Source organism: Hyla sarda, chromosome 3 (assembly GCF_029499605.1).
Source record: "Hyla sarda isolate aHylSar1 chromosome 3, aHylSar1.hap1, whole genome shotgun sequence".
Lineage (NCBI taxonomy): Eukaryota > Metazoa > Chordata > Amphibia > Anura > Hylidae > Hyla > Hyla sarda.
In genome coordinates, this window is record NC_079191.1 from 419,415,246 (window position 1) to 419,429,929 (window position 14,684).

Sequence of the window (14,684 nt, forward strand, 5' to 3'; positions counted from 1 at the left end):
GTCTTCTCTCAATGATTCTGACAAAGGCAGAATAAGAATAAATGAGTCTAGCAAGACAGCCCAGAGCGTTACAATATCCAATAGCTCATTATTTTTAAAAAGCTATCTATAAAGTGATGCTGACAAGGAGTGAGCATTTTATTACTCCTCCAGATGCAGATGCTAAGGAAAACACGAGACATGGCTTTTGGGAATTCTCTCTCGGAGCAGAAGACGTTCGGGGTATGATACTAACGTATTGACAGTCTTTACAGCAGACAAGCTCCTCATGCTGGGGGTGCCTGACATATACTGTAGCGTTCTGACCACCCTGTTGAAGGTTGAAGATAAAGAAGTGCTTGCGGGGGGGGGGGGGGACGACAAATTAGACGAGATGTACCGTAGTGGGTCGTCACTTTAACGCAATATCCGGGGTTGTCTAAGAACTTATAACACTGTGCAAGAAAATATGCAAAAATCCTAAAACATTCATACAATGCATCTAAAATAGAATATATTATATTATAAAGGAAATTATAGGTGATCTTTATTAAATACTAGCAGAATACCAGGTGTTCCAGAGTGCCCGGTCTTCCTATCCGAACCTTGTGGGAAATTGAAAGCAACAACGATCTTGTCCTTACATCCCTTTTTCATATCCTGACCTCATATCTCGTCCTCACATCTCGTCCTCATATCCCGACCTCTTATCCTATCCTCATATCCTGTCCTCATATCCCGACCTCGTATCCCGACCTTGTATCCCGTCCTCATATCCCGTCCTCATATATTGTTCTCATATCCCGACCTCATATCCTGTCCTCATATCCCGTCCTCGTATCCCATCCTCATATCCAGTCCTCATATCCCATTCTCATATCCAGTCCTCATATCCCATCCTCATATCCCATCCTCATATCCCGTCCTCATATTCCATCCTCATATCCCGTCCTCATATCCCCCCCTCATATCCAGTCCTCATATCCCATCCTCATAACCCGACCTCATATCCCGTCCTCATATCCCGTCCTCATATCCCATCCTCATATCCCATCCTCATATTCCGACCTCATATCCCATCCTCATATCCCGTCCTCATATGTTGTCCTCATATTCTGTCCTCCTATCCCATCCTCATATCCCATTCTCATATCCCGTCCTTATATCCCATCCTCATATCTGTTACGCCTAGCGCTCCGGGTCCCCGCTCCTCCCCGGAGCGCTCACGGCGTCTTTCTCCCTGCAGCTCCCCGGTCAGTCCCGCTGACCGGGAGCGCTGCTCTGTCATGGCCGTTGGGGATGCGATTCGCACAGCGGGACGCGCCCGCTCGCGAATCGCATCCCAGGTCACTTACCCGTTCCCGTCCCCTGCTGTCATGTGCTGGCGCGCGCGGCTCCGCTCTCTAGGGCGCGCGCGCGCCAGCTCCCTGAGACTTAAAGGGCCAGTGCACCAATGATTGGTGCCTGGCCCAATTAGCTTAATTGGCTTCCACCTGGTCCCTGACTATATCTATCCTCCTCCCATGCACTTCCTGGCCGGATCTTGTTGCCCTTGTGCCTAGTGAAAGCGTTTTGTGTGTTTAAAGCCTGTGTACCAGAACTTCTGCTATCTCCCCTGACTACGAACCTTGCCGCCTGCCCCCGACCTTCTGCTACGTCCGACTTTGCTTCTGCCTACTCCCTTGTACCTCGCCTATCTTCAGCAGTCAGAGAGGTGAGCCGTTGCTAGTGGATACGACCTGGTCACTACCGCCGCAGCAAGACCATCCCGCTTTGCGGCGGGCTCTGGTGAAAACCTGTAGTGGCTTAGAACCGGTCCACTAGCGCGGTCCTCGCCATCCCTCTCTGGCACAGAGGATCCACTACCTGCCAGCCGGCATCGTGACAGTAGATCCGGCCATGGATCCCGCTGAAGTTCCTCTGCCAGTTGTCGCTGACCTCCCTACGCTGGTCGCCCAGCAAGCTCGTCAGATCGCCCAACAAGATCACCAGCTGTCGTACTTGACCACCATGACACAGCAACTCCAGTCACAACTACAGCAAGTACAGTCACAGCTACAGCAGCAACAACCATCTCCTCCGCCAGCTCCTGCACCCCTTCCGCAGCGAGTGGCCACTCCTAGCCTCCGCCTGTCCTTGCCGGACAAATTTAATGGGGACTCTAAGTTTTGCCGTGGCTTTCTTTCGCAATGTTCCCTGCACATGGAGATGATGTCGGACCAGTTTCCTACTGAAAGGTCTAAGGTGGCTTTCGTAGTCAGCCTTCTGTCTGGAAAAGCTCTGTCATGGGCCACACCGCTCTGGGACCGCAATGACCCCGTCACTGCCTCTGTACACTCCTTCTTCTCGGAAATTCGAAGTGTCTTTGAGGAACCTGCCCGAGCCTCTTCTGCTGAGACTGCCCTGCTGAACCTGGTCCAGGGTAATTCCTCCGTTGGCGAGTACGCCATACAATTCCGTACTCTTGCCTCTGAACTATCCTGGAATAATGAGGCTCTCTGCGCGACCTTTAAAAAAGGCCTATCCAGCAACATTAAAGATGTTCTGGCCGCACGAGAGACTCCTGCTAACCTGCATGAACTCATTCATCTAGCCACTCGCATTGACATGCGTTTTTCTGAGAGGCATCAAGAGCTCCGCCAGGAAAAAGACTTAGATCTCTGGACACCTCTCCCACAGTCTCCACTGCAATCTGCGCCTAGGCCTCCCGCCGAGGAGGCCATGCAAGTGGATCGGTCTCGCCTGACCCTGGAAGAGAGGAATCGCCGTAAGGAAGAGAACCTTTGTCTGTACTGTGCCAGTACTGAACATTTTTTGGTGGATTGCCCAATCCGTCCTCCACGTCTGGGAAACGCACGCTCGCACCCAGCTCTCGTGGGTGTGGCGTCTCTTGATGCTAAGTCGGCTTCTCCACGTCTCACGGTGCCTGTTCGGATTTCTACTTCAGCCAGCTCTTCCCTCTCAGCCGTGGCCTGCCTGGACTCTGGAGCTTCTGGGAATTTTATTCGGGAGTCCTTAGTGAATAAATTCCGCATTCCGGTGACCCGTCTTGTCAAGCCACTCCACGTTTCCGCGGTCAACGGAGCCAGGTTGGATTGCACCGTGCGTTTCCGCACGGAGCCCCTCCTAATGTGCATCGGACCTCATCACGAGGAAATTGTATTTTTGGTCCTTCCTAATTGCACTTCTGAAGTTCTCCTTGGACTACCCTGGCTTCAACACCATTCCCCAACCCTGGATTGGTCCACTGGGGAGATCAAGAGTTGGGGCCCCTCTTGTTCCAAGGACTGCCTTCAACCGGTTCCCAGTACTCCCTGCCGTGACCCTGTGGTTCCTCCTGTATCCGGTCCCCCTAAGGTCATTAAGGACTCTGCCTGCCACAGGAAATGCCTCTCCCCCCCTCCCAGTCCCATCAGGCAAGCCCCTGTGTCCCCGCATGGCCCTCGTCCTGGTGTCACACTGCCCCGTGCCAGGTCTCGCCCTCTGCCCTCTCTCCCCATTCCCACTCCTGCTGTACTGCCTGCCGTTGAGGAATCCCTCCATCCTTTCCCGGTGTCCTCATCCCAGGGGAGGCAGTTACCGAATAAAGAGAAGGGGAGACTTAAGGGGGGGGGTACTGTTACGCCTAGCGCTCCGGGTCCCCGCTCCTCCCCGGAGCGCTCACGGCGTCTTTCTCCCTGCAGCTCCCCGGTCAGTCCCGCTGACCGGGAGCGCTGCTCTGTCATGGCCGTTGGGGATGCGATTCGCACAGCGGGACGCGCCCGCTCGCGAATCGCATCCCAGGTCACTTACCCGTTCCCGTCCCCTGCTGTCATGTGCTGGCGCGCGCGGCTCCGCTCTCTAGGGCGCGCGCGCGCCAGCTCCCTGAGACTTAAAGGGCCAGTGCACCAATGATTGGTGCCTGGCCCAATTAGCTTAATTGGCTTCCACCTGGTCCCTGACTATATCTATCCTCCTCCCATGCACTTCCTGGCCGGATCTTGTTGCCCTTGTGCCTAGTGAAAGCGTTTTGTGTGTTTAAAGCCTGTGTACCAGAACTTCTGCTATCTCCCCTGACTACGAACCTTGCCGCCTGCCCCCGACCTTCTGCTACGTCCGACTTTGCTTCTGCCTACTCCCTTGTACCTCGCCTATCTTCAGCAGCCAGAGAGGTGAGCCGTTGCTAGTGGATACGACCTGGTCACTACCGCCGCAGCAAGACCATCCCGCTTTGCGGCGGGCTCTGGTGAAAACCAGTAGTGTCTTAGAACCGGTCCACTAGCACGGTCCTCGCTATCCCTCTCTGGCACAGAGGATCCACCTCCTGCCAGCCGGCATCGTGACAATATCCCATCCTCATATCCCGACCTCATATCCAGTCCTCATATCCCATCCTCATATCCCATCCTCATATCGCATCCTCATATTCCATCCTCATATCCCGTCCTCATATCTAATCCTCATATCCCGACCTCATATCCCATCCTCATATCCCATCCTCATATCTAATCCTCATATCCCGACCTCATATCCCATCCTCATATCCCGTCCTCATATCCCGTCCTCATATCCCATCCTCATATCCCGTCCTCATATCCCATCCTCATATTTTGTCCTCATATCTTGTTTTCATATCCCGTCCTCATATCCTGTTCTCATATCCCGTCCTCATATCTCAACCTCACATCCCATCCTCATATCCCATCCTAACATTATGTCCTCATATCCCGACCTCATATCCCAACCTCATTACCCGTCCTTATATCCTGACCAGGTACCCCATTCTCATATCCAGTCCTCATATATGGGATAAAGATGGTCCCAGAAACTTGCATAAGAGACCATCTCAGTCATGGGACACTGAGGCGGGAGAGAACGCTTTAAGCGGACACTTCTCTCAGTTTGCTCTTGTGATTGTTTTGGGTCTGAACACAGACCCCGACTGATGAAAACTTTATTATATGACTCTATGACACATCAAAATGTTTTGGTAATGACAGTGCCCAACTGCCCATTTAACCATTTTGTATAAAATTATTTTAGATTTGAGACAATGTAGCTCCCTATATTTGTGCCGCTTTGTAAATCAACATGGTTTTGCCTTGGGGCTTAATGCATTGGTTTTTTCGTAGTCTTAATAGCTTCATTGATTATAATGATTTCAGGATTTACAGAGGATGGATACGAAATAAATAAACCATGACTGACAGCAGCACAATGTAAAGATGTTCTGCAGCAGATATTTACTGTCCTGATCAGCCTACATTATCAGTGGATAGATAGAAGGCATTGGCAATGCTATTCACTGGGTTTGACAGTGCCTGTTCTCCCATAGACAATATATGGAGCATGTGCCAACCCATCGCACCATGAAACCGGGAGAATTGTGGCCCCCTTCTGGAGATCACATGGGGTCCTAGAGGTTGAACCTTCCCCCATGCAATCACACACTTATCTACTATCCTGTACATAGGGAATACATTTTTAGTGGGAGGAATACCCCTTTAGGGTAAGTTCACACGTACGCAGATTTGATGCAAAGGATTTTCTCCTGCAGATTTCAATGTAAAGTAAATGACTGAGCACAGCTTCTAATCTGCAGTTACAAATCCTGTGCACCAAATCTGCCCAGGATCCTGCACGTGTGAACGCACCCTTGAAGCTATCGGTTATCACAGGTAGCCGAGTTACAGCGACCTCTGAAGGGGAAATGTGATATTACATGTCAGCTTTTCAAATGATACTTGACCTCCAGCTGTTGCAAAACTACAACTCCCAGCATGGCCGGACAGCCAACGGCTGTCCGGGCATGCTAGATGTTGTAGTTTTGCAACAGCTGGAGGTCCACATTTTGGAGACCACTATCAAAGAGGGTCTTCTCTATCACATCCTAGTAGGACATATGGACAGTGGTCAACCTCTTAATCTCCTTTAATAGAGTGTTTCCCCCCATTCAGATCCAATATCTAGTAGCCAGCACAAAGAGCCTATTGATTTCAATGAGAACTGTGTAATGCCTCATTTCACCTGTGGTGGCACTGTAGGGAAATCGAACACTTACTGTAAGGTTCCCTCATAGAGTTGAGCCGATCTCCTAATAGATCCCTTATCTACTAGCCAGAACATATTGGGGGAGATTTATCAAAACCTGTCCAGAGGAAAAGTTGCCCAGTTGCCCATAGCAACCAATCAGATCGCTTCTTTCATTATTAACAAGGCCTCTGCAAAATGAAAGTAGCCATCTGATTGGTTGCTATGGGCAACTGGGCATCTTTTCCTCTGCAGAAGTATTGATAAATCTTCCCCATTGATTTCAATGAGAACCTGTGGTGGCACTGTAGGGAAATAGAACACTTACTGTAGAGCTGAGCTGATCGCTAGTGGTCCCAGCTAGAGATGAGCGAGCCATTAAGGGACCATTCTAAATAATAAGGATTTGTCCACAGTGGAGAGCCCCTTTAGTTTATGCAAGATGCTTCGCACAGTCATGTTGTGAAAACAGATCTTTCCGATTCTACGTAATGAGTCATTTCAGCATCTCTAGGGTTAACTCAAAAGTTCCACCTAGTTACACAGAATATTAGGGTGCAATGCAGTGTGAATAATCTAGCAGCACTACAAGTCTACGCGTCGGAGGAGAAGCAGCACGTAACGCCAACCTCCCCCCGCCCCCCCCCCGGCACATTAATAATAACATCACGCAGTACCCGGAATGTGTGTGTATTTATTCATAATGCCGTCTGCTGAACATGTTATTATCTGCGTGATCTTTTTTATTACCCTACTTTGTTATAAGATCAAGAAGACTTAGATTGCCGGCGTGAGAACGAATCCATATATGTGCCGTACCCGGCAAATGAGAGTGCCGGGAAAGACTAGAAGTATTTCATGACTTTTGCCTTAAACAAGTCGGCAACAGAAAATTGATATCGGTTCTGGGTCTTTGCTGCAGCCTGAAACATTGAGTAACATCAGATGGTTTAAGAGCTCACTTATTCTAACAATGCACGAGGAAGCCAAATATGACAGCAGGGAACATCTCTCTGATACACTTAATCTCTTCCGAGATGGAAACCCTTATTCTAGATGTAAGACATCTCTCCTAAGCATGTTATGCCTTGTCCCTTGCTCCTAAATAGTCCCCCTATGTTGTCTCTATACCGCGTATGTCAACAACGGGGAAGCCATACTGTGCATGAATATTTCAAGATGTAGTACGTGTAAGCAAATTGTCTTCTCAATTATTTCCAGGCCTTCAAGAAATACTTAAATATTAAACATCTATATAGGCGACATGTTGTAACTATAGCTATGTTGCAGCCATACAATGGTATAAGCTCCCTATATGGTTTCATGGTAGCTTAAAGGGGTACTCTGCCCCTAGACATCTCATCCCCTAATCCAAAGCATAGTGGATAAGATGTCTAATCGTGGGGGTCCCTCTGCTGGGGACCCCCACAATCTCCCTGCTGCACCCGGCGTTTGTTTAGAGCGTCGGGTGCAGCGCTGGAGGCTCGTGATGTCACGGTCACGCCCCGTTCGTGATGTAACGACCACAACCCCTCAATGCAAGTCTATGGGAGGGGGCGTCACTGCCGCCACGCCCCCTCCCATAGACTTGCATTGAGGGTGTGTGTCCGTGACGTCACGAGCGGGGTGTGACCACGACGTCACAGGCCTCCGCCCTGCATCGCCAGTCATCCAGCATGGAGCAAAGTTCGCTCTGTGTACTGGATGTCTGAGGTGCCCCAGTGGTGGGACCCCCACAATCAGACATCTTATCCCCTATCCTTTGTATTGCCTGATCGCGGGGGATCTGCCACTTGGGACCCCCGTGATCTTTCACGCAGCACCCCGTTCTTATCAGCCCCCGGAGCATGTTTGCTCCGGGTCTGATGACTGTCGATCACGGGGCCAAGTATTGTGACGCCACAGCTCTGCCCCCATGTGACGTCACGCTCCGCCCCCTCAATGCAAGCCTATGGGAGGAGGCGTGAGAGCGGCTCAAAACATGCTCCGGGGGCTGATGGTAATGGGGTGCTGCACGAAGGATCACGGGGTTCCCCAGCAGCGGGACTCCCGTGATCAGGGGGTCTTAGCGACGGAGTACCCCTTTAAGATATCAGTACTCTAAATGAGGGGTTATGTTTAGGAGCCCTGTTTCAGGTTTTGCATTGGGGGTTCCATACTTACCAACACTTGAATAGTCAAAACTGGGAACATTAAGCCCCACCCCCGAGTAACTTCCACACAACATCCCAATACCCATCAAAACATGCACATTGGGATGAAATTTACATAAGGCCCACCTTTGTACTATGCATAAGGATATTGCGAGAAAATTGTCTGACCACTTGGGCTTGAAGAAGAGCCAAGGGTACAGTTTCACATGAGCCCTGGAGCCTGAGAGAACCCAGAAGGTCCATTTTCCCCCTATGAAGATACCAGTACTCCTATATTTAGGAGCCTTGTTCTAGATTTTGCATTAGGGATCACATATTTATCAACACTTAAAAAGTCAAAACTCGGACAACTGAGTTCCACAGAATATCTGGGAATACCCCAAAACATGCATTTTGGGGGGTAAAAATGACATAAGGCCCAATCTTGTATTAAGCGTGAGGATATTTCAAGAAAACTGTCTTCTTCTCATGAATTATCCTAGTTCAAAAAATTGTCCCAATCAGGACTATTGGCAAGAGCTTAAAGGAGAACTCCGGAATATAAAAATTGTCCTCCATACTGCCGTCAGTAAAAAAATAAAAATGTACATACCTTCCTCCGCTCCCCCGGGGCCTCCGGTAACCGGCTCCAGTCTCCACCACGATCCTCTTCCTGGTTGCCGGTGTGACGTTTTCGGCCCCGGCAGCAGGTGCCGGTGTAGTGAAGAATTTTGTGTCCTGAAGCGTTCTCACACTGCCGCTCAGCCTATCGCCGGCTGAGTCGGACTTCGCTGTGGCTGGTGATTGGTTGAGTGCAGTATGATTCTCCGACCCCCGGCAATCAGGAAGAGGATCATGGCGGAGACCAGAGCCGGTTACCGGAGGCCCCGGGGGAGCGGAGTAAGGTATGTACATCTTTATTTTTTTATTCCGGAGTTCTCCTTTTAGTTATGTCTCTATGTCTTGGCCAAAAAGAGACCACAAGAGCCTTAGCTCAATACAATTCCCCAGCATAATAGATAAAGTGATATTCCAGGTGACAATAAATGACTTTGCTATGCCCAATGCAGATCCTAAGGGGGCAACCCATGGGTTAGGAATTGGTTGCAATGTCTTCTTCTGCAACTTCTTAGAGTAAAGCTATTCATATTGATAACATTGTTCCTTAAAAAAAGTCTTTGATGCTGTAGCATATCTGAGTGCATAATGCAAGAAAATAACTCTACCTCAAGAGGTAAGAAAAATATGACTTTTCAAGTAGAAGCAGTGAAGCTTAAAGGGGTATTCCAGGAAAAAAAAATGTTTTTTATATCAACTGGCTCCAGAAAGTTAAACAGATTTGTAAATTACTTCTATTAAAAAATCTTAATCCTTTCAATAATTATCAGCTGCTGAAGTTGAGTTGTTGTTTTCTGTCTGGCAACAGTGTTCTGTGCTGACATCTCTGCTTGTCTCGGGAACTGTACAGAGTAGAAGAGGTTTGCTATGGGGATTTCCTTCTACTCTGGACAGTTCCCGAGACAGGTGTCCTCAGAGAGCACTTAGACAGAAAAGAACAACTCAACTCCAGCAGCTCATAAGTACTGAAAGGATTAAGATTTTTCAATAGAAGTAATTTACAAATCTTTCTGGAGCCAGTTGTAATATCAAAAAATTTTTTTCCTGGATAACCCCTTTAAAGCACTATGGCCAACATTACTATCCAAGAATGCAGCTGGGTTTTTACTGGGGGGCAAAGATTCAGCCTTTACCCAATATCTAAGGCTGAGGGTAGACTGATGGTCTTGCTGGCACCCAAAGATTTACACACCATAGAAAGAGAGAGGGAGCCCAGTCTTGGTCGGTCCCATTTCTTTAGCTACTAGTAGGAACATGGATAGTAAGGGGATAGAAACACCAGTCTAGGGGGTAAAATAAAATACCACAATTGGAGGTCTATTTTGATCTTTGTATGGGGCCCCCTTTCTTTTATGTTTTCCACTGTACATGCCCCACTAGCCCCTTCCCCTAGCTACGCCATTGCCCCTGTCCCTAGAACACATATCCTGTGCCTTTTTTTTTTTTAAATAAAGAAATTAGAAATCTAATAAACTTCAACCATTTACACCGGGACGGATAGGAATCCACAGGCCTGGCATTTAGCTCCTACCTCTCCTTGTAAACATATGGATTTTCCCTTCTTATTAAATGGCATGTGTCGCCGCATTATTTATTGTTGAGCTGTAATGTATTTTAATTCCGTAGGGCGTAGCAAGATCCCCCGGCTGAGAGACATCTCATATGTTGTAAAAGTGATGATCATGTAATATATAACGTGCTGTTAATCTACACCAGGCCGGCTGTAACCGAATCCGTCCAACAATGGATTTACAGGCCGTGAAGAGAGGCTGATCTACTGGGAAACCCCCCATGTTTCCACCCTCATTTCTTTTGTAATGCCATCACAGTGGACCAAAGTGACATTCTATCCGTCTTACACCTCATGCATCTGTTCCCAAGCTAATAGTTTTTTTATGATTAATGGAAGGTTTATTAGTGATATTGCATTACTGATAGCACTGCTTAAATCAGGTTATCTGTGCCCTGTGTACGCCCTGAGAGTGGTCAGCCCACAGAGCGCACGTATCTCCATCAGCTCCAGAGATAAAGCATCCTCTCCTATCCAATGCTTATTGTTCTAAAGAGGCTAATATGTTGTGGACTCGCTGCGGGTCAATGTAATACTCTGCATTATAATTACTTTCTGAAATTGCGTGATTGTTTCAATATCAATACCTGCCATGAAATGCCATCAAATTGTATTTTAATCAGATCCAGGACAATACCATGGGGAAAGTATCTATTACTGAATACATCCTGGAGGATTTTTTTTGTTCTCTTTTTTTTTCATGAGCTAATCTGTTTTTTTTTCTTCTTTATGTTGCTGTATTGTTTGTTCATTGCCTTTTTTTTTTCCTACTGTTCAATCAGCTGTGATTATTTTTACGCTGCTATTGTCTTGGTCTCTGATATTATTGCCTGCGGAGAAACCAGTGCACAAAAGAGAGTACAGAAACACTGTGCATGTCAGATGGGGACGTAATATAGATAAATGCATCAAGAGATGGGCAAGGATTAAATCAGCCAGCTTATTGCCTAGTATTATATGTATTTTTATTACTATTATTATTATTATTCGTATTAATAGGATTATGTAGTTTTGTCATAATATTGTTTAAAATTTTATACATTTTATTATTGCTTTATTAATTCATTATTTCATAATATCATTGCATTATTACTAACTATATTATTATTTTTATTATTAGAATTTGGATTATTAATTTAATTATAATTGTTTGTATAATTTGTATTATAAATTATTTTATTTACTTTAATATTATTTCACTAACTTATTTAAACTCTAATATTATAATGAGAGTATTTCTAGTTTATTATTATTATTAATAATAATAATAAAAAAACTATAATAAAAATAACAACAACAACAATGATAATAATACTAGTAATACATATTGCACAATTTTGATTATTAAAAAATAAGTTGATAAATATAGCACCAACATATTCCCCAGTACTGTATGTAGATTAAAATCATTAAAGGGTACCTCTCATCAAATAAACTTTTGATATATTTTAGATTAATGAATGTTGAATAACTTTCCAATAGCATGTTAATGAAAAATATGCTTCTTTCTATTGTATTTTTCCCGATCGGTCCTGTCAGCAAGCATTTCTGACTCATGCTGGAGTCCTAAACACTCAGAGCTGCCAGCCTGCTTTGTTCACAGCCAAACAGGCTGTGAACAAAGCAGGCTGGCAGCTCTGAGTGTTCTCCTTTGTGAACAAAGCAGACTGGCAGCTCGTAGTGTTTAGGACTCCAGCATGAGTCTGAAATGCTTGCTGCCAGGACTGGTAGGGAGACCCCTAGTGGTCATTTCTTCAAAGTGGAAAATTAAATAGAAAGAAGCATATTTTTTAATAACATACTATTGGAAAGTTATTCTGCATACATTAGGCCTTGACCTAAGTGGCGCACACAATTCATATTCTGAATTAACCTATTAGTATGAAATTTGAAGTGTGGGTAGAGACCCATGTAAACACCGGGGGAACATACAAACTCATTGCAATTGTTGTCTTTGCTCAAATTCGAACCCAGGACCACAGGATGACTTTGCAAACCATCGAGCCACCGTGTGTCCTAAAACAATAATTAATTATCAAGAACAAGAAGGAGGTCCAGCGCAACTTCTCACAGATGTGCGGCTTTATGATATCATGCAAATAACACACAGGACATACACGGACGTGACGCGTTTCGGCCGGTGGAACCGGCCGAAACGCGTCACCTCCATGTATGTCCTGTGTGTTATTTGCATGACATAATAAAGCCGCATATCTGTGAGAAGCTGCACTGGACCGCCTTCTTGTTCTTGATTGCTACGAGGTGAATCCGCACCTGTCCGTGCTGCAGCGGGTCTATGCCGGGTGAGCTGATCCTACTCTTCCTTTGCTAATAATTAATTATCCTTTTTTAAATAATTTTTCAACTATAGTATATGACCTAAACTAGTTTATATGTTGTCCCCGTGTTTTCATGGGTCTCCAATAAATTAGAACTGGGGTCCCAGTTTTTGATTCCTGACAATAGGTTGGTTCGAGTCCCATCATCTGTGGTCGCCCAGTAAATCTCCTTTAAAATAAATGGGAATGTCTAATGATCATTCTATTGACTTGTCAGTAAAAACTAATTTAAGAATATTTCTACTTTCGGTCACTGGGATAAGTCACGGAATGAAAATAATGCACATTTCCCCGTGCTTCCGAATAGCAAATATATCTCGACTATGTGAACCAACCCAACACTACTGCGAGAGAATGCAGATTCTATCTAAAGCTCCTTCCAGAATCCCTGTAAAATTATACTGCTCCCTTCCCATGTCCTGTATACCGTGTAAATAATAGCAGCCTGCTATATGTTCTGCATTGACCTTTCCAGCTATGTAATTTGACTGGCTGACTTCCTAGTATCTTCTCTCTTTACAATCTTCTAACCTGTGGGGAAGAATCTTGTGTCTGGCTGGCCATATATCACCGCATTGTAATGCAATTCAACTACAGTTGTTTTCCAATTCAGTGTTCAATATATATACCCTAAATCCCTTGTGAAGGATGCACAGCAGAGTGATTTTTATGAAGGCGCATTCCTTTATGAATCAAGCACTCAATAAGCTACCGCGCTAACTTGTGTTTACTTGTAAGGAAGACTATTGTGTTGTAGCCCGGGAATAAGTTAACGACAAAATGCATGGATGTGGTGGTGCTCAGATTGCCGGGTTCATAAGAAATTCCGTATACGTAACAGAGATGAGTTTGTCACCAGGTTGCCTGGTAATTTGGGCACTGCTACATGTTTGTAGGTGCAGGTCTTTATCTGGAGGTAACATGTCGTGTCGGCTGATTGCAGGGCCCAAATTAAGAGGCTAACCATCAATGGCTCAATGATTAACATCCTCCCGCTTTGCACTGTAAGAGGCCAGTCTATAATCTGCAGCTCTAACACACAGACCCAGGATATATTGAACTGTAATTAACTGCTCCAGTGAACCAGAATTAAGGTCTATAACTCAGTCTTCTTCTGCCTCCGTCATTACATCACAAATGACATTTGTTATTAAGAGTCATATAGGGAGGGACTTAGATTACGGGGACGGAGCATGGATGGGATTATTTTGGCCGTGGATAGCTTTATAAGGTTTGGTGATAAAGAGGCAGTATACTGGTCTTTTTTGGCTTATTTGAGTTCAATTTTCTATATTATTTACTATATGTGAATAGCACAAAGTAAAATCTACTGAAAACGTAATATTTTTTACATGGTTAATACGTATAGTTTATATGCATCCAAACACCAACCAGTTCACCATAGATGTTGTTTTTTTTATCTGTAGTATGTCCCCTTTCTCCTTATGACTGTCCCCACTGTGATTCAATAATCTCTCATTCTGGAGGACCCAGTCTATTTACTTCAATGACAATAATGCAATGCCAAATTTCACCTGTGGTGGTGCTGTTGATAAATAAAAAGACTTGTTTGGTTGTAGGGAAGATTACAGATGATTACTATGATACCCTATGAGCTTTTTAAAGGGTAACTGAAATTTTTTAGAAAATGTCAGTCCCATCAAAACTGGTAGGTTCAACCGACATGAATCTAATGTATGGCCAGCTGAACATTGAGGACCCTTCTCACAAAAAGTGTCTTAAGAAGTTGACCTGTTTAAAAACTAAGATAGTCCGCTCTTTCTGCAGGTTGCAGACCCATGACCCCGAGTGTGGATATTGCTCCTCCCCTTGAGATTGTCTTAAAATGACATCCAATACTATAATATTCATTTCAGCTTCCAGCTGAATCAGTTCTATAGATTAATCAAATATGACATTTATTTTTTATCCTAGTTGTATCATTGGGATAGGCTTATACTACTAGTCAGGATCATAGTTCTGTTGAGTAGAAAGAGGGTAGTGAGAGCCATTCAGCCTTCCATCATAGAACATGGA

General features: G+C 45.5%; 1 protein-coding gene across 10 annotated transcripts in view; it reads right to left on the reverse strand.

Annotated features, from left to right (window-relative positions):
• ESRRG (estrogen related receptor gamma) overlaps positions 1 to 14,684 on the reverse strand; it is an 892,172-nt gene that overhangs the window by 78,631 nt on the left and 798,857 nt on the right. Inside the window, exon 1 of one of the 10 annotated variants that reach the window (XM_056568350.1) lies at positions 6,020 to 6,108. The exons of the other annotated variants lie outside the window; for them this stretch is intronic. Coding sequence (XP_056424325.1) covers positions 6,020 to 6,035 — 16 coding nt within the window. The 5' untranslated portion in view covers positions 6,036 to 6,108. Of the gene's footprint in view, positions 1 to 6,019; positions 6,109 to 14,684 lie in introns of those variants that run through there. 10 annotated transcript variants of the gene reach the window in all.